Source organism: Hermetia illucens, chromosome 3 (genome assembly GCF_905115235.1).
Source record: "Hermetia illucens chromosome 3, iHerIll2.2.curated.20191125, whole genome shotgun sequence".
Taxonomy (NCBI): Eukaryota; Metazoa; Arthropoda; class Insecta; order Diptera; family Stratiomyidae; genus Hermetia; species Hermetia illucens.
In genome coordinates, this window is record NC_051851.1 from 53,086,126 (window position 1) to 53,106,411 (window position 20,286).

A 20,286-nucleotide genomic window follows, 5' to 3' on the forward strand; every position below is an offset into this window, starting at 1 on the left:
TACGGTTCAAATCCGTTCATCGCCTGTTATAGATCACCAACTGAATGGAACGTACCGCAATCTATCCGAAAAGATACTGAGAAGCAACTATCCATTCTTTATTCTTTCCTAAGTTAAACTGAAGATCCTGTCAGATTTTTGGTAACAGGAAATTTGAGATATTTGTGTATACTTTTCCCTTCTTTTCCCAAATATTTCACTGCAATCATAGAAACTGTATTCGCATTACCAAAACCTAATCTCCACTACGACAAGATTGAAAAATATTTGTAAAAAAGCAATCATTTCAAATTGATCAACGTCTACTGATAAAGGCTAAAAATTAATTCCGAAAAGTATCTTTCAAGCAAATCAATTAATTACCCCGTCAACCAAGTGGACAAGATAAATCGCTCCAACCGATTCGAAACCCCTGGGCTTTTTGGACATATCGCACCAACTGCGAAATCACAAACCTCTCATACACCCAGACTGGACTGTATATTGTGTACGGTATACCTTTGGATGGATAACTTCAACCTGTGATCAGCCGATTTAGATTTTTCGGTCAGCAAAAAAAGATTCTTTCAGTTGTACAAAAAAAGCTTGAAAAAACTGGTCGTGCCTAAACATTCACTGCGCAGCGCAACCAAATTGGTATTTTTCTGATTTGTACTCGTAGTATAGTAGTGGAGAAAAAATCTCCATCATTTTTGGGACAAAGCAAAAAGCCTGAAACGTATAATCAAACGAAAATCAAAGGAAACCCAAAGCGAACCTCCAATCTGTATTAACTAACTTTGGCATATATCCCGTGGTTTTTGTCGAAATTTGCATATCGAGGCTTGATCGGATTCTTTTTCCACGTTGTGGCTTTGTATTTGCATCCAATATGTTTTTGTAAGTATTCAAAAATTTAAAGGCCAAATCTCGACGTGATATTCTATCGAAGGCTAAAAATCTTGTGGTGCTTACTTTAGTTAGCATCAAGACAGTATTATCTTGCATGTTTACTATCTCCTCTCCTTAAATTCTGAATTTAATTTGATCTTGAAAGAACCGTCTGAAAATGAATTGCTGGCAAAATATGGTAGGAGAACATCACCAGTTCGGAGACTAACCTTCTCGATCAAATCCTGACCGAAATTACATCACAGACTAAAGACAAATTCTTAGAAAAGACAACAATTCCCAGACATTTTTTCCCATACCTAGCCCAGTTGGTTAGAACATCGTGAATAATTGATACCAAATAAAACAAATGATCGTATATAACCAACTTTCCGTTTACTTTTGTTCTTCTAGGAAATAATGTGTTCTTCCTTGGTTTTTCGTAACTAATATTTAGAGTAGTAGATGGAAAACTTACCGGGACTACCTAGGAAGACTGAGGAATATAACCGCCTTGATGCATCAGCATTTCTAGCGTCTGCAGGCGATGACCATTCTCTTCGACACCATCGACCTGAAAATGTGAACGGATATGTTTTAGTTATTGTAGGAAAACGAAAAAAAAACATAAATTCAACTTTTCACAATAGCTATACCATTTAAATCGAGTTAAAAATGGACCAGAAAAAAAAACAGTTAGTGTTATCCATCCTTTGGCTTCACGGAGCTCAATTAAAGCTGCGATAGGCCATTTTGGCACCACAACCTCCGTGACAGATCGTGACAGTTAGAGAGTGGGTAAGAAGAGTAGAATCCAGCGGGCGTAATCCGTTGAAAATACTCAGTGTTCGCGAAATACTACAAAGGGCTTTGATGTCTAATGCCCGGACTGCACAGTATTGTACATTAAGGTTGAAAGAGTGGAGGTATAGGAGTACATTAAGGGTCTCCATTAAACTGCAAAACCCTGCTAGAACTGGCGCATAGAGCTCTTTGAATCAAATTGAGCTTGACTTGCTTAGTGCCTTCCACCACATAATATGATCCTACGTTAGGGTAGAACAAACGACAGCTACGTATATCCAAAGAACCATCCTCGACCTCACTTCCTTACGAAATCCTTTTTGCCTACGTCGACTACATCCTAAACACCACCCTAACCTCATTTCTTTACGAAAGTCCTTTTGCAGGCGTAGACGATACAGGACTTCTTAGCTCTTAGATAGATAATTAACTGTTCATTGAAGGAAAATACACAATCTGCTAATTTGCTAATTTAGCTGCGGGATCTTAAATTCAGATACCCTGTATTGATATTATGTAACATCAGCTCCATTTTTGTTGGTTGCGGCCCACAGGCACACCTTTCCCAGAATGCCCTCTTTAGTTTCACCTAGAGAAACATCTCTGATACCAATATCACCAAATTGTCGGCATACGTCACCATGTTAACCTGCCCCCCCCCCCCTTTCCAGTATCCGCAGAGTTTCATCCATCTCGATCCAGAGCACAGAAGGTATGACGCCACCCTCGGGGGTCCTTCTGCTCACAATTCGGATCAAGTGACAGCATCCCAACTCAGATTGGATTATCCCAGTTTGAATTTGGATAAGAGCCTTCTTGATGGCTTTCGTACTGATGTTTTTGAATGCTTCCTCTATATTCAGGAGCTAAGGTATGTTACATGCAGTGTAACGACTACGACTAGACTTTTGTCAAATCTTCTGAAAAGCCATTTTATTCTTAAGATATGCCATTGCAGACGGTATTCATGTGTTTCCAAGCACTGGAATATTTTGAATAGTAGCGTCCTAGTCAGCGGCATTCCTACAAACTATTATCGGAGGCTACGATTCGACATGAAGAGATTGTCAACCTGGCTACAACAATATAACGGTCTCATCTCATCTGGACATTGTCTACCAATGATTTGCGTAAGTAAGGGACGACGAATGGTTACCGAGCGTATAATTTTGCTTTCGTAGAGGTGGATCAAGGGCCAAATTTACCGCCCTCAAGCAACCGACCAAAATTATCTCCAATTGAGGATTCAATAGAAGTTTGAGGAGCTTCTGCAGGAAATGACCAACTACTTTATCGACTCCTAACGACGTCATATCGGGAGGTGCATTGGAGTCGACGAAAGAAATGTAAAAATTCATTTTAAAAGCTAAAGTAATTTGTGTCGTTCATATTTTTTTTAGATATTTGAGAGAATTTGTTTTATATTCGGAACAAAATAACATTCAATTAGAAATAAATGCACAGAACGGTATCGTCAAAATAAGTCATACCCGATAAATATGAGAACCTAAGCCAAGTCGAAAATATCACGTGGCCATCAAAGTCAACAAAAACACCTCACTCTGCTTTTATTTAGAAGGTGGTATTCTGCATCGTTAAATGAAGAAGTCTAGAATGGTGATCATATAAAGGAAATAAATTCAAGGATAGTAGCAGCTACAAATTGGTCATCTATGATGCAACAAGAGTGCAACATTTCCACCAGTAGTCACATCATTGCAATACAATAGAGAAAGACGAGTGAGTCGCGTTGACTAAGTTAGCCACTAAGTCTAAGAAAAAAGTTTCCAGAAGGTTGACACATTGCCGTAATATTACCTTCTAAACTTCATTGACGGCGCGATGGTTAAGGGAGTAGGATATCAGCCTTTCAATCTTGACATCAGCATTCTATGCGGGTTGATTGATTTTAGTCCAGGCTAGTAGGGTTCATTGCTGAGTGCGGCAAAATATCAGTGAAATGATAGGATTAGGCCGATGCTTGACATAATTTAGTATTGATCCTCAAAAAGAATTTTCCAGTGCACGAACAAAAACACACACAGAAGAATATTCTACCGCTGGGGACTCTTCAGTTTGTTGTTTCCTAACTTGGGGATAACTTCGGTAAAAAATGTCGACCTAATAAAAGTATGTAAACCGTTCCAGCAGCGCTTTACTTTTTTGTATACAATATGGTCACCAATTACCCCTTGGTGAGGTACAGTATATCAATCACACCTATACGCCGCCACTGAGGTTAGCTAAATTGCCCTTTAGCTCCTCCCACGATTTCCCGAGATCTCTGCGCTCCTTCTTTGCTGTTCTCCGCCAAGCGCCCTTGGGCGACCCACTCGTTGGCCGCCTTGGGAGAGTGGATTCCACTGCATAGCGTAGCCAGCAATGTAATTGTTGACCCTGCTTAATGCGTAGCCTGTCCGCAGCCACCTCCGCCTTCCGAGCACAATGCTTACGGGTGCCAGATCTGAGCGCCGGTGAAGTTTTTCGTTCGCAATAGTATCAGGCCAACGTACTCTGATGATATGACGCAGACAGGTGTTGACGGATGCTTGGAGCTTTTGAGTAACAGTGGAGTTCACTTTCCATGTGCGCACTCCTATATAGAAACACACATACACTAGCACAGAACAGTCTCAACTTGATCTTGTTGTTGAGATACCTACATTTGCAATTTTAGGCCACTCTATTTGATATTTTTTAAATTGTTTGGACCGATTCATTCCATATCTTTTATATTTATATTTCACTGCGTAGTTCCATATTTGCTTTTTGTTCATCATATCTTTCAATAATCACCGTCATTTTTTGTTCATATTTTAGGAGAGAAATTCTTTGGCATATAATTCAATAAGACAGCAGTTTATTTTTAATGAATTCTTCTTCTTCTTCAGCCTTTTTCCCGTTCGGCTCTATCGAATGCCTGATCTGGGTGCAACCTTGAGGCTTTTAAATCCCCATCCAGCATATCCAGCCACCGTTGTTTGCCTTTTGGTCGTTTACCATCGACTTCGATGTTCAGACCAATCTTTGCAAGTGAATTTGCGTGAGCATGAATTGCGTGACCGTACCATCAAAGACGTCTCTCGCAACTTTTCCACGATCGGTGCAACCCCATAACGATCGCGGGTATCCTCATTTCGGATGTGATCAAAACGTGTGACGCCACTAGTCCAACGCAACATCTTCGTCTCCATTACCGCAAGACGTTGTTCATTGTCTTTTATGGTTGACCAACACTCAGAACCATAGAGAGCGACAGGACAGGACAAAGAATACCAGTTGTGGAACGCGATTTCATCCAGGTTGCGTTAATGCGTGAAGCAATTTCATAACGCAGTTCTCCACTGGCTGATAGCGTTGACCCGAGGTATTTAAATCGCTCAGTTCTGGGCAGACCACTGCCGCTGACAGTGATTGTGCCTGTTTCATGGGGATCGGTCGTCAAAAATTCAGTTTTGTTTAGATTTAATCTGAGATCGTGTTGCATGAGGCGATCATTCCATTTTTGAACAAGTGGCTCGAGATCATCAGATGCTAGAAAAACATCATCTGCATAAAGCAGTAAGTAGGGCGCCGGACGTTGGATATCCCGTGTGACGGTGTCCATAACAAGAACAAAGAGGAGTGGTGAGAGGGCGCTTCCTTGATGAACACCAACAGAGACACGAAGCGGTTTTGATACACCCGCCATACTTCGAACTTTACTTTTCAGATCGTGGTAGAGCAATTGAACCCAGCACACGAACTCTTCTGGCACTAAGTGTTGTCGTAAAGCATATCAGATGGATTCGTGTGGCACACGGTCAAACGCTTTCTCTAGATCCAGAAATGCAATGTAAAGAGGATTCTGAGCACCAACTGATAACTGAAACGAAAAGTGCGGCTAATGATTTGTTGCCATTAATGATTGAAAATTAATATATCAAGTTGCTTAATTGCGATTAACGATTCACTTGAATTAATCGTTGGCCAATTAGCTTAGTCTAGTCTTTACTCACTATTAAGCCTTCCATCGTTAATCGCTGTTAGCCGAACCTGGTCCTGAAGCTATACATATTTCAATCACGTGTAAGATTGTTGTTTCCAGGGTCATTTCAATTGGACCAATTTATTAATGACATCTTTTCGAATTTTAACGCTGATGTGGCAAATATTCAGTAAAGTGGGGCCTATTCTGAAAAGTTGGCGTTTTTACTAGCTTCACAAGGTTTTTTATTCTGGAAAACTGCATCAAAAAGAGCTGGAAAACATCTCTCCATTAGACAAATATTACAGCAGTATCTTGTTATAATATTTTATAACATGTTCCCTTCGTCAGGGCTACAAGACCGACGATTTGGAAATATCTGTATATCAGAATTTGAATAAAAGTGCAAACGAATAGAAAAATAGAAAAAAAAACAATTACTTTAATTTGATCCCATGCTATTCGAATAAAAAGGCTTTGAATTCCGGCCGTGTTATTGCTTTCAAGGCTACTCGGAATCTGAAATATCTTTAAAACGGGCATTATCTGGTTTAAATTTTCGCCGTAACTATCATCCCTCTTGAACGAAAATGATCGAAAAGTCATTCGACTAACGGCCTAGTTAGATTCTTAGAATTACCTACTATCTTTCTTCTTAAACACCTATCTATACCTCTTTAGATTATCTGCGGCAATTCATCTCGAGAATAAGCAATGCCATAGTAAACTTAAATTGACTCGAAAAGTCAACAACCATAATATTCTATGCGATTTAATCTGAGAAATGATCCCTGGAATTGCTTTAAAATCGTTAAAGTTCGTTAAAACTTTTCACATTTACATCATACCTACTATAGCCGACCTGATACCACCACCGCCATCGCTATCACTGTTGTCCCTCCATTATCCAACCAACAATTTTCCGCAGGGAAAAAGAGAAGGAAACAAAGGTTCCTTTCGCTCCGTCACTAACTTTACTTTTCCATTCCGAAAATCGAGTCATTCTTTTAGTCGTCGTTGTTGTCATTGTCGTCCCTATAACGTTCCTGCCACCAATTGGCAGTGTTTCATGGGACACAAGTTAATATTTAATGCGCCATAAAGGTAATAAGAATTCATAAAAAATGCAATTTCATGTCATTGCTTTTGTGTTTCATCGTCCCGCGTATATGCATAAAAAATAAACGAGCATGAAAAGAAGGAGTCCTTTTCACGCCGCGATCCCTCACATGAACCTTCTTTCACTTGCTTTTCACTATTGCCGCGAACAATGCAGGGGCGTATATTGTTTTCGTTATTTTTGCAAGCCATGCCTTTTGAATGCTTGTCGTCAACTTCACCGCGCGGCGGAACGTCCCGTCCTGTATGTCCTTAGACTATCGTTTCTTGTGATTATTATTACTCTACCGTGTCTTCATGAATTAGTTTTTGCTAGGACCACATCCCGCCTTCATTGGCATTATTAACTGCGAAGTCGGGTTGGAATCCTTCCCGCCTCTGTCTTTTCGCTTAAAAAAGATGAGCCTATATGAGTTTCACGAAATCAATCTTTCAACTAGAGGTCAGAATATTTACAGTTTTTTAATAAGCAAAGATAGCAATGGATTATTAGTTAGAAAAAGCCCCAGCATCCTTCAGGGCAATATAGTAAATTAGGGTAGCATAAACTCTTCGAGTGCTAACCTATTGTCAATTCTTTGAGCAAATAGAAGGTGCTCAATAAAACTAAAAAATTATGAAAAATACAAACTTTATCCTGTACACGTAACCTCGTTTATTTGTTTGTGCGTTTGTCACAGTTGGCGCGGGAAGAGTACGAAAGTGAAAAGAGCTCACTGCTATCCAAACAAAGACATTTTGAGCTGAATCAGGATCGGAGTTTTGTCCTTCCTGTGTTCTATCTCTCTCCCCCATCTTCCTTTCCATACATTTTCCGTTGGTGTATCGCAAGCAATAACAATTCAAAATGGCATACGAAAAACAACATCAAGACAAAAGGACAAAATGGAAAATAAAGCGTCGAGTGAACAGAATGTAATTCCAACTCAGATATCAAAATTTATTGTTTTTCTACCTTTCCAGGATATCCTCTTGTGTTCTGTGCCGCTTCATCTTCTCTGTTGCCTTATTATATTTGGATCCGAATGTGCCCGTTGCTGACGTTGTCGACGAGCAAGCGGTTGAGCACTGTCCCTCACGTCGCCGTTCAACCGATATAACACTTATCCTATTCTGCCACTGGAGCCGCTTGCACCACACCGTCATACCTTTGGCAGAAAAATCTCTTTTTTGGACAAAAATAAAAGGATCTTTCGGTGTCCTAAATTTCAAGGAGACGTCGGAAAATGCTCTCCCCTACCCGGGATTATTTTCTCATAACGTTTATTTTTTTGCTTGCTTTATTATTTCCATCTGCCCTAAGCTTCCAATCTAAACTCCACCTTTGGGGCAGCCAGGACTAGTCCTGTGTCCTTGCCTTTGTTTTTCCCTTTCCTAGGAAAATTGTATGGACCAGCTTTAGTATATTGTGAATTATGTCATATAACTCCTTTTCATTTTTTTTTCGTTTTTGCTATTGTCATTATATTGTTTTCTGCTATATTATAAAGGAGGATGACATTACATTATATAATGCAGGGCTAAATACATTTTGATCTGCACAGAGGATTGGATTTTGAATTTGAATTTGAAGAAAAAGGAATGGGAAGCGCTTTCCCAAGTATTTTTTCTAGGAAGTTATAAAAGAATTGTTGTACTCTAGTTCCATGCTTCGTGAAATGAGCAAATTTGATGGAGATAAGGGAGGAGGACGTAAGTCACTTCATTTGAAACTTTAAAAAGGCAATTATAAGTTGGTCGTCACCGTAATTCTTGGATTCGTGAGCATGCTTGCTTTGCAATCATATTTCGAGTATTACAGCCTTATTTTGGAAGAAAGTTTCCATTTCTCTGAAGCTCGTGTGAATGGCAATAATTTCCTGTTAGAAACTAGGAAACAAGACAGGAAAGAATACTAAATCGCGGATTAAGTTGCTACAAAACGGTTACTTGGTTGAGTGAAAGTTATTTTAGGGAAACAATTCAGCATTTGGAGTAATTTTTCAGTAGACATTTCTCGTTTAGTCCTTAAAATACCACACATGCAACGTTTGTTTAAATACAAAAGATGGAATATTCTCAACTTGTGCCTTAGTTTTATGAAAACCTGCAAAACTGCTCCGCATCTACGTATTTTAAGTTTGACATGATCCTGAGCCAGAGAAATTGCATCACTTCTCAAAAAACATACCCAGTAAACACAGCATGTAAAAACTTTTTATCAAACAAATATTTGGTTTGTTGCTTTCAAGGAGTGGAGGGCACACGAATTCAATATTTTGTTTTTAATGCTATATTTCAATGTTGATATTGTTTTGCAAGGTGGAGGGTGAGTATCCTGTACAGAAATAATTTTCATGACTTTATTTTATTTCTAATTTCGTCAGTAGACGCAATTGACGCTATCCAAACTTCAAATATCTTGTCCTGGGCGTCTGGGCCTATGACATTGCTCCATCTAAGGTGTCTTCTTTTTCTACCACAGCAATTGCCCTTATTTGCGAGCTGGATCATCTCCACTCTTGCCGATTACGTAACCCGCTCGCCGACTATTTTAATCACAGCGTAATATTGTGTAGTGCTCATAAGTTTCATTGACTTTAGGATCGTACATCCACCAGTAGGGACCAAACATTTTTCGGAAGATATTTCGCAATTTTTTTTGATAAGAACCTAAGTCTCTGTGGAATACATGACGTATATTGTTTCTATATTTAATGCCAGGTTGCCAGCTCGATAAAACATACACGCCTTTTCATGACACCTTTCCAATGTGGGGAGCCAGGGCAGAAACGCTAACGCGACAGATAAGAAGGACCTAAGTTAGGTCGCTAGTGGAAAAATATTTCCTCTACCTTCGTTGAACCGTTCGGTTTGAGTGGTATGGATAACAGTACCGTAAATCATCGCTTAAACTGCTTGGAACGGAAAGGATGAACTTATGATTGTTTCTCAAGAAGCTCAAGAAGCTCTCTCATGGAGCTGCATTTCTAAAAGCGAAAATCAACTGCATCTACATCCATAGCTGCTTCGTCTCTCCTAATCATATTATAGCCTAATATCCGAGTCTTAACACTTTTCAGTCTGTGAACAGTGTAACGCTGTAGCTGCTTGGTGACAACCACTAGCCTGTGCTTAGTTAGACGTAGCGGTAGACAATATTGAAAACATGACAACACTTTGGAGGTCAGGGTTAGGCTCGATTAACGACATAACGCAATCCAGTGTATTCTAGTTAAACAGATGTTGGTGCGTTAATGAACGCCCACATTAAAAAAACAAGCCTTCTTCCTCCAAGTCGAAGATGAAGTAGTCGACAAAGGAAGACGTTTCCGCAGGAAGTCCTCGAAGAAGGTATGTTTCTGGTAATGTTACTAGAAAGTGGTAACTTTAGAGAAAGGACCATGTAGAAAGCCGAATAGCGGCCTCAACGCCTAACTAATATGTTTGCCGCAGCCATTCGGGAGGGCACTTTGTTTTGCATCAAGAAATCAAACTACTACTCGAAAACTGAGCCTCTAATATCGTCTTAACTGCGAGCAAGAAACCCTTTCAAAGAATAAAACGCAGTACAAAATAAAAAATTTTGTTTTATTACTGAGGCTCTTAAACGACTGGAATGAGCCATTTTCATATCGTCTTATCCATCTTTTTGGAAGTCTAGTACGTTGCGAAGAGTTTGATATAAATGTACGCGTTCATCAAGAAGACTGGTTGGGAAGAGTCAGATTAACTGAACAAGCTACATGTCCTCCATATTTAGTGTTCACTTCTTAGTGGAATATAGGGCAAAGAAAGCAAGGAATGAACAGTATCATAGATGTTATGTCATGGCTGACTAACAGGGAAACGTAATAATGCCTCAATAGCTACGAGCCTGATCCCTTTTAAGGACAGCTTCTCGTCTATTATATCAGCCTTAGTGGCCGTGGTGGATAGTCAGTGATCTCATTTGCTGTAGGTCACTACTATCTAGTAAAAGGGTGCTAATGAACGTATAACAGGTTCCATTTGGCAATACTTCTGCGAGCTCTGAAATTAGTCGCCTGGCGGCTGGCTAGTATAGATACTACCTCTGAAGAATTAACCTGACGACAGTTAATTCGGGAAAAAGCCTGTTACTTGAAACTCTCAACGATTAAGTTAAAAGGCGCGGTAGGGACATTATGACTACTTATAAATCAATATAACTCAACCACACACAGTAAACTAGATGCATTAAGTCATGATAAGCCCGTGTTTATCTGTGGATCTCTATAATAGTGGCCAAAGGTAGAGCACAGAGAAGCTACAGATTAACCACCCCAGCTTCAAAAAATCTCTTCCCTCTGTGTGCTGTTGGTACTATACCTTTGTCACCCTCGGACTACATAATGAAGAGAGAGGCGAGCCTTGTAACATGCTGACATTCTGGAATGCTTAGAAAGGTGGCTATCCCACAAAAGGATCAAAACAAAAGATGAAGGGGTAGGGCAGATAATAATTCAACACAGTATTTCAGACAAAAGTGTATGCGATGCGCAAATGTGACGGAGATAATCAATGAAGGAAAACCAGACGTGTAGAAATCCATATTCTCTCAGGCTTGAAACCGGTTGCACCTCAAGCTAGATCCAAATTGGAGTGGGAATGCCAACAAAGCTTTGAGACCCTGTCTAAAAACGAAGTAACTTTGAAGTTGGCTAGTGGCACATAAATGAAAAAGTAAATGCACTTGTAAGAAAGGGATACCAACTCCTATTTGTAGAACCGGAATCGAAGTGGTGGAAAACATAGGTGACTGGATAGTTAAACTGCTAGTCCACCGACGGAAACAGCAATAGGATACTGACACAAAAATTCCATGATGCAGGATGTACAGTCAATCAAAACGACCCCCATACGAGATCAAGTGTCATACGCCGATATTCGCAGAGTAACATCATTGTATTAGCTTCCAGGATAAATTACCAACGTAACTTTATACATTCCGAACGGCCAACGCCTAGATTCGCAAGTGTATTCAAAACTAGAGTACTGGCAATACTGAAGGTCTGTGGATGGCTGGGGCATGATCCCATCAGCAATATCGCCGTTAGTCACTCCTTCGTGGGGTATAGTGCGTTAACCACATCTACGCGTCATCGTTTTCGGTTACCTGAAATGCTCTTCAGCTGCCTCCACGACTAACCGAGACGCTCGCACTCCTCTTCTACTCTTCTGCGCCCAGTGCCATGTTGGGAGACTGAATTCTATTGCATAACGTAGCCACCAGTGCAATGGTCGCCCCTCCTTAATGTGTGGCCCATCCACTGCCACTTCCGCCTTCCAATCACGCCACGTACGAGTGCCAAGCCTGTACTTCGTTTGAGATAATGTTAAGCCAGGGCACTCCGACCAGGACAACATAAAGAACGTAATCGAAAACACTGAGAAATATCGGTGACAAGATGCAAACATGACGGACTCCGCTTGTACCTTAAAATCCACGGAGATTTTACTTCGGTGCAGCACATAACATTTTACGCGATCATATGCTGCTCTGATAATAACTATTAGTTTCTCCGCAATGCCTTTCCTGCATAGAGCACACCAAATAAACTCCCGCGCACTGTTCCAAATGATCCGTAGGGTGTTAGTGTGGTCAATGTAGGAGGATTCCGAACGGAAACCAGCCTCCTCTCTGTCAATCAAGAAAGTCTTTTATGCATTCTAGGATTATTTTAGCTATTATTTTTGCGACGGCAGGGAGCACATAGATACCCCTCTAATTGTCACACTCAAAACGGGTCCCTTCTTGGCATATTGACAATCAACCTCTTCTTCCACTCCCTGGGAAATGTTGTGGGTCCCCAAGATTTCCGCACGAATGGAAGCAGCAGATCAGCAGTAACTGCAGGTAAAGCGATAAATAATTCTGTGAAAAGACCGTCAAGCCCAACGGCTTTATTCCGTTTGTGTACATTGATGGGCGAAATGATTTCTCTTCTGCTTGGAGCACCAGTCGTATCTCCATTTTATGGTAACTTCCCATTTCATCCACAAGAGGAGGAACATCACCGGATCAGATAAAGTTATGAACCATGGTGAAGTGTTCTATCCGCCTCTCCAGTTGTCCATCATCGTGAACGAGAAGTCGACCGTTGATGTCCTTCACAGGACCATCGAAAGATTTGCGACCACATGCAAACTCTTTCGTGATGCAATATATATACTTCTGAGATCATTGCGTTCTGCGGGATCTTCCGCTTCCCTGATCAACGCAATAGTAAATTCTTTCTTGTCACGGCGTACACAACTGGACTTCCCGGAGTTCCACTTGACAAGGAAGTTTAACCAGAGCGCTTCCACCATCACTCGTACCGGTCAGTAGTGCCTTCAACCTCTTCCGTTCATTGATCCGCTTTCACGATTTTGCAGTCAACTAGACCTTACGAGCCCCCTTGGGGTCGTCGCCGACGAATTGTGTGGCACACGTAGAAAAAACATTTTAAAAGTGGCTTAATGCTCATCGATATTCTCAGGTGGGTTAGTCACTGTATCTGCCGTTCGATCAGCAAGATAATGGGAGAACACTGTCACCCCACTGCCATGCGACAGCTGGGACATATAAGCGGTCGATATTGAACTTAGGGGACCACAGGTCTCCAACCCTGCGGTAAGTGGCGGATGCAACACGCAAGCGAACGTGAGCAACTATCAGATGGTGATCCCTTTTTAGGCTGATGTCAGCGCCTCTTTTGATATGCACATCCAGAAGACAAATTCTAAATATACGATGGTCGATCTGATTGCTCACACTGCGTCGATCAGTTGAAACGCAATTGCTCTTGTGAGAGGCGCTGTGCTCGGACAACGTGCCACCAATGACGAGGCGACGGCAGTTGCAGAAATCCACGCACCTCCCACCATTACCGTTACGGTGGCCAAGACACGGTGTCCCCATCACATATTCGAGCAAGATGTTTTCAGATACCACCTTGGCATTCCGGCCACCCCTGAACTGCGTTTAATTGCTCGTAAAAAGCATCCTTCTCCACAACATCGAAAGTCTCCGTTGGTGAGCAGCATTATACAATTGTGATAAACTTCAACCTGGACCGAAATCTCGCAGTTAGAAATCTGTCTGAAACCGGCTCCCAGGTGAAAATAGCGCGCCTTGCGGTAGCCGTCAGAAGCAACTAGACCCCGGATTCCTGTTTGCTACCACTTAACTTTCCTCAGTATAAAAACACAACTCTCGAGAGTTCCATCATCTCACTCCGCTTAGGTTCACAATGTCCAACTTATATCGCTGGAATTCCCGTTGTTAGAGAAATGGAGCATTCTGAAGATACTTCCTACTATTCTCCAGGAACGTGCACACATTTCAGAAACCAATCATAGTCCGCTTTCACGCTTCGCTAGTAATAAATTTGCAAAATTTGCAGGTTGCTAGTTCACGAATTTTTATCGCTTTAGTTGCCTCTTACGACAAGTCGGAAATACTTTGAGTGCATTTTCGGATAGCTAAACTGTAACGAAGGCGTTGCAGTCAGTGTGGTATCCTTCAAACTGCTGAGATGTGCTGAACTATTTGGGTGACAGACGTAAAGCAGCCTCCTTTGTGTTCTCGATCATAATAACACGACCGGAATGAGGAGGCTGACAGAATACTTGGTGGCTGTAGTTTGCGTCCCGCTAGTGACGGTAAAGTGTAGAATGTAATCGTTCTCCTTGATGTTGACATGATGGGACTCATCACCTGCGCTGAATCAAAAAGATTCATTACAATAAAACGCGGTTTCGAAAGTGTTAGCTTTTGCGGGAAAGAGTTTTTACCTTCATAGTCTATTCACGAGAAGGATATTGATGAAACCATAACTAGCGTGTCCGGATAGCTGAGTGGTTAGATCATAAGGCTGTCGTACGGAAGGTCGCGGTTCAAATCTCGCTGGCGGCGGTGATTTAACGTCGGATACCAGTCGACTCAGCTGCGAATGTGTACCTGAGTCAAATCAGGGTAATAATCTCAGGCGAGCGTAATGCTGACCACATTGCCTCCTACAGTATACTGTAGTGTACCGTTACGGTCTTGAATGAAGTGCTCTAACACACTTCAAGGCCCTGATCCAATATGGATTGTTGTGCCAACGATTATTATTATTATTATTATAACTAGCGGACTGGCGATTTGCGGAGGACAGGCCTTTCAGGAAATAACTATCTATAATGGAACACCCAGGAGCGAGATTCATAAAGGCAAAAATTAAAGAATCCAAATAAACAGATGTTAACTTGCACCTAGTGCCACACTTATCGGATAAGAATAGATACCAAACGGGAGAGGATGTGGACTGAAAAATATAGCGCAGGATTACCACGATGGCGTTTGAGTGGAGTTGACGAAGAACGGAACTAACGTGAAGTGTTCTGATCAAAGAATTCAGGAATGTTGCAACCTCAAACAAACTAAACGAGGCACTGGAAGTAAACGTGAGTCCGAAGAGTTTGATCGGCTTGATTGCAGTGTCCTTCAAAGGTACAAAACGCAAGATGGACGATTTATACCTCCATTTTGGTCTAGTAGAAACCTCAGAATCAGTGCAGTCTACTATCGTAAACTGGTAAATGATTGGGTCACCCTAAAAAGACGTCAAGCAGAGCGAAGGAAGATGTGTAGGCTTGAGAAATTATGAAGGGAACTGAAGCAAATGGCCCGAAAGTAACACGAAAATGCCTGGATGTGGTTAGCGCAACTATCTTTTAGAAGACGAAAAAGATTCAACTAGTATCGGCTAAATATACTCCAGAAAATGTCGATCATAATAACCTAATCTGGTTTTTTAAAAAAAAAGTGCGAAATTAAATAGATCAATCATTTTCTGGAGACTACAACATTAAGTGAACTCTACAAAGAAACTGTATCAAACAAACCAAAAAAAAAAAAACAAAAAAAAACGCTAAACACGATTCCGGGTCTTAATCTTATGAGGAAAGGGGCACTCACAGACGGCACAAAATAGAGAAAATCCAAATTTAAGCAAAACTTGCAAACAATTCTCTCATTATCCATTTATCAGAATTAATCAATTTGATAGTGATAGTGATTCCCTCAACACCGCCCACTTTCTTGAGCTACGGGTGAGAGAACAACTGAGGACGGTACATCTACGGAGCTGTACTTAGATGAGGGTGGATTCGCACCGTCACTATTATGTGAGTTCTAGCTCTGACCCCGTGGATGGCAAAAATTAATTCAGAAATGACCTTCTGCCAATCACAGCACCCCGGGGTCATTACAAGTCCTAAGAAACGCTGATACTTAAACATGACCCACATTGGACGCCAAAAACTAAAAGCGCTTTATTGAAGAAAATGTTGGGATGTTATCTGTAAATGTTACGAAATGTTGGTTAATCAGACGACTCTCAGATTCTTTTAAATAAATCAAGTACTTTCCTTCCTCCAATCAATCCGCCCATGTTTCGAAAAGCAATAATTCTCGAATTCTCCAACACTAAATCTCCATATCCTCGTATTATGAAACTATGTGCTGTGGCCCAGCTTGGGTGACTGTTTCCAACCCAATCCAGGGATCAAAGCAATAAACCGCTTAGTGAAAATCATCGATTTTCCGACTGCACGCGTATACATCACATCCCAATGTCGATCATTCCGCGAATTTTTCCCATTTCCCTACTTAAAAATTTCCAACGCAATTATTGCTAATATCGCTATAAATCAAATTTCACGTCAGCACTTTCCCAATGCCTCATCTGACATCCAACGAGCAGGCTCCGTGCACCCGAAACTATCTTCCAGGCCAACTACAGCGAAAATTTGTGTATTTTCGCCAAAATATCGTGGAGCACGTGTTGTGCCGCAAGAGCTCGCCCATTCTCGATACCGTTCAAATTTTTATTTATGTGTGTTTACGACAGCGACAACGGACGGACGACCTTGCTTAATTTATTTGTAACGTGGTCGCGTTAATTTCCGCTGGGATTGGGACGCAACATGCCAAAACAAAGCGTGTTCGCTGCTTCTTCGCGACTCCACCCAGAAACAGCGCGCCATGGCCCCTTGCTCGGCCTGGAACAACCGCGAGACACGGCGAACAGCCTTTCTAGTGCCGGTGCTGCCAAAGAGTCTACTGGTGTTCGGAGCTGAAAACAAAAACCCGTCACGGAGCATTTCCCCTCGCCGGGATGACGTCACGGTGTAGCTTCGATGTGCTTGGAACGGATGTGCATGTGTTGGGCGACATTAAGCAGTCAACGCACTGAGTGGGTGCACACGGTTCTCCCTCATTCGAGCGTGCGATGCAGAAATACACCCTCAACGAGGCGAAGTTCAACAGACCAAAGATGTGCGCTCGGAATAACTGGAGCATGAGGCATTGAATCAGACTGGAAGCTTCCCTCGAACAGATGACGCGATGTGGCTGTGTGTGTGGCTTTGGGTGGCTTCGTACGCGCCCACGACACCACGAGCTGCTTGCGCTTTAGGAGGAGTAGTGGCTCTGGTTAGGGAGCTTTTGGGTGGCTCTGGCAGAACTTGGTCCGCGTGCTTGTGTGCGTGACCAAGTCGATTGCAAAAATGAAAATCATCAACGTCAAGAAGGAGGGTTTGATTTAAGACCCAACCTGCTGTGACGCTCGCCCCGGGCTCCCCGCCCGCTGGTGAGGCAGACGACAATGGAAACACCGCGCACCACCGAAAACCAACAACAATGTAAAAAACGCGCGGTCGTCGGTCTGCCTCCATGACACAACGTCACAGGCGTCGTGTTTCGTACAAATATTTCTCGTTTTCATTGACAAAGGCTGCACTTTGGCGTTGGGGTGCACGCGGGTGCGGGGTGGCCGTTCGGAGCGCGGGGCCCACGGATGGAATTCACTTTGCGGAGGAGGTAGCAGACTGCCCCACATGCACTTGTCGACGACCGCCGCTCCTGCTTGCATTGCAATTTTCCTTGGTGACGGCTGTATGACGGGAAAGTTTTGAACTTTAATGTTTTCGTTTCTCCCATTCTTATCGTTTTTCATTTTGCCAGCGAACGCGACTTTTTAGGTTATATGTGCAGGAAATTATTGCAACGCTGCACAATATGGCGGCGGTACACCAGATTGCAACCGAAAATTGCTCGGCTGGCGAGTCGCTCCGCAGCAGATTCCATATTTTCGGCTGTTAAACTTGCCGCCCAGCTCTAGATTATTAATCCAAATTAATCAAGTTTCGGAAGAAGTTATGTTGACCATCAAGTTCGGTTCCCCACAAGGCTAAATGGGAAGCAGTGAAAAAGTTGAGTTTTCAGCATTTTCTACGGAGCGAAACCATTAACCACGGCGGTGAGACATCGCGGCATCGAGAGACAACATGGTCACCGGCAACTTTGGTTGATTGAAAAAATGTTTCCATGTAAACCGGCGGCGACAGCCTCGTACTCTGCCCCATGCCACAACTCTCTGTTCCGATTACTAATTAGGGAATTAATCTACCTCCGGTTTATGGTCGCTGTTGCTGCGTCGACCATTGCGGATAAATTAGCATCAGCGAAAAATTATTGTTATGAGCGTCGCTGACTTGGTTCAGGTTCGATTGGCTTCAAGTCGCCCCAAGTTACGCGGCGGTTGGACTGGGAGCGGTGGCGACGGCCACAGTCCGGCGGAGATTGGTCTTCATTTGGTTTGGTACATTGGTCTCTCGCATGCGAAACATCACCGGCGGCCTACTGCCAGGAATGGTTTGTGATAAATTGGATATTTGATTCCCAACCTCCATTTGTGGGAATTTTAAGGATAAACGTTAAAATATTTTGAGATTAGGTGCACTAGGGGCAAAGCAGCAGTGATGCAATTCTTATTGTCGTCCTCGTCCCGAGAAGGGACTAGCGATATGAGAACTAAGGGATGTAGGATTATAAAATAAATGGATTATGCCAAAACTAATACGTTGGTGGATGGAACAGGCATGCATTATCTTTATTAGCTCAGCAGCTATCGAAATCAGTCGGAAAATCATCGTAGAAAATCTTCATATAATTTAAATATGAGTGCAAATTAACTGGTTCCCGAAGTAAGGGTTTTTGGCTAATGAAACTCCAACCAAAACAGCCAATATCCTTCTATCTTATTATTGTCATTTTAGAAGTAATATCCCGGGAAATTCGAAACCCTCGATTGAGGAAAGAAGATCCGCGGTAGATTGCTATTGCTATTTGAAATTTACTTTGGCATAGGTGCCCACGAGGTACTGCCTATGGTCTTTCCACTCCACCTCAGTATCTCATAGAATCTGGTGATACCCTTATTCAAAGAGAGCCTCAAGTTTTGACTCCTCCTGGAATGTAGGATGGCTTTTAACCTGTTTAATTTAGTGCGTTATTTTGTTCATTTTTACTTTGTTTAGTTAAACTAGCATTTTTTTGACTTTGGCATTTTTTGACGCTTTATGTGCACTTATTGCAAATGGCGCCCAACGTGGGGAACAACCTTCGTTAAGTTTCACGACAGCAAAAAGGGAAGTTTAAGGGAGAAGACGTCCTTAAGTTGATTAATTTAAAGCATTATTTGCCAAACCATTCCTTTATGTGTTTTTTTTACAGTTGGTATATACACTCACTGCAGAATTGTGAAGATAAGTAACAATACCACATGCAAAACTAACGCTTTTGAGTTCAATTAGAGAAGCAGGCAACCAAACTTTTGCACATCAAAAAAGAAAAAGAGGAAAAGGAGCTTAGGCCCCCATTTATCGAGAACAGCACTTATACTGATAATATTTTAAAGAATGGATGCACATTTAAGAAGCCGTATGATGAGAGTGCAATTGTTGCCTCACGTTGGTGCTCTAAGGTGGCGAGAAGGCAGACGGAGTAGCAACACTGTCGGCTTTGTTAACACCAAATTGGCCAAAAGGAAACCCACGAGATGGCACCGGAAAACACTATATTCACTATGGTTTGCTGCCAGTGACACAGTAGGCGGATGTCCTCAAGCTTTGCACATCGGCTAACAGCAGCACGCCATATGTCTATTGGTAAAATCGTCAAGTGCTAGATTAATGCACCATTCCGCTTTACATATTGGGCTCATTTAGTTCTGTGAACACAAATCAAGCACTGGTACGAACATGCTGGACCAATAGCGCCACTTAACCGACGGATGTATCAGGGTTCGAGGATGAAAGGTGAATTTTGACAAGCCTTGGATATCGCAGTGTGTAACCACCAACAAATGTGCGGTATCCTGGCACGCCACAACGACCTCCAACTTATTAGAAGGCGGTTCACCGGTTTACCGGAGACGGCATAAGCTACTGGAGCTTGGAGGGCGTTCCGAATTCAAAAGATCCTTGGAAGAATTGAACGGACGATTGCATCGGCTTAGGAGGAATTTTTAGCGAACGCATACCTCGGGGTTGAGCAGTGATCCAGGCATGCTTCGTATGTGCTCAGCGGTGAAGTTGGACTCCAGGTGGCTGTGGTGTTAAAAAAGTTAACCTGCTAGAGTTGCACCCCCGGTGAAGATCTCGAAATGGCGGACTTTTCGAGAAAACTTCAATCTGGCTTGTCAGAAAAACGC

At 42.2% G+C, this 20,286-nt stretch overlaps 1 protein-coding gene across 3 annotated transcripts in view; it reads right to left on the minus strand.

Annotated features, from left to right (window-relative positions):
- Positions 1 to 20,286, minus strand: part of LOC119651502 (homeobox protein homothorax) — a 440,180-nt gene that overhangs the window by 98,228 nt on the left and 321,666 nt on the right. For all 3 annotated transcript variants that reach the window (XM_038055121.1, XM_038055120.1, XM_038055123.1), the window contains one exon: positions 1,349 to 1,444. In XM_038055121.1, the coding sequence (XP_037911049.1) occupies positions 1,349 to 1,444 (96 nt within the window). The remainder of the gene's footprint in view (positions 1 to 1,348; positions 1,445 to 20,286) is intronic.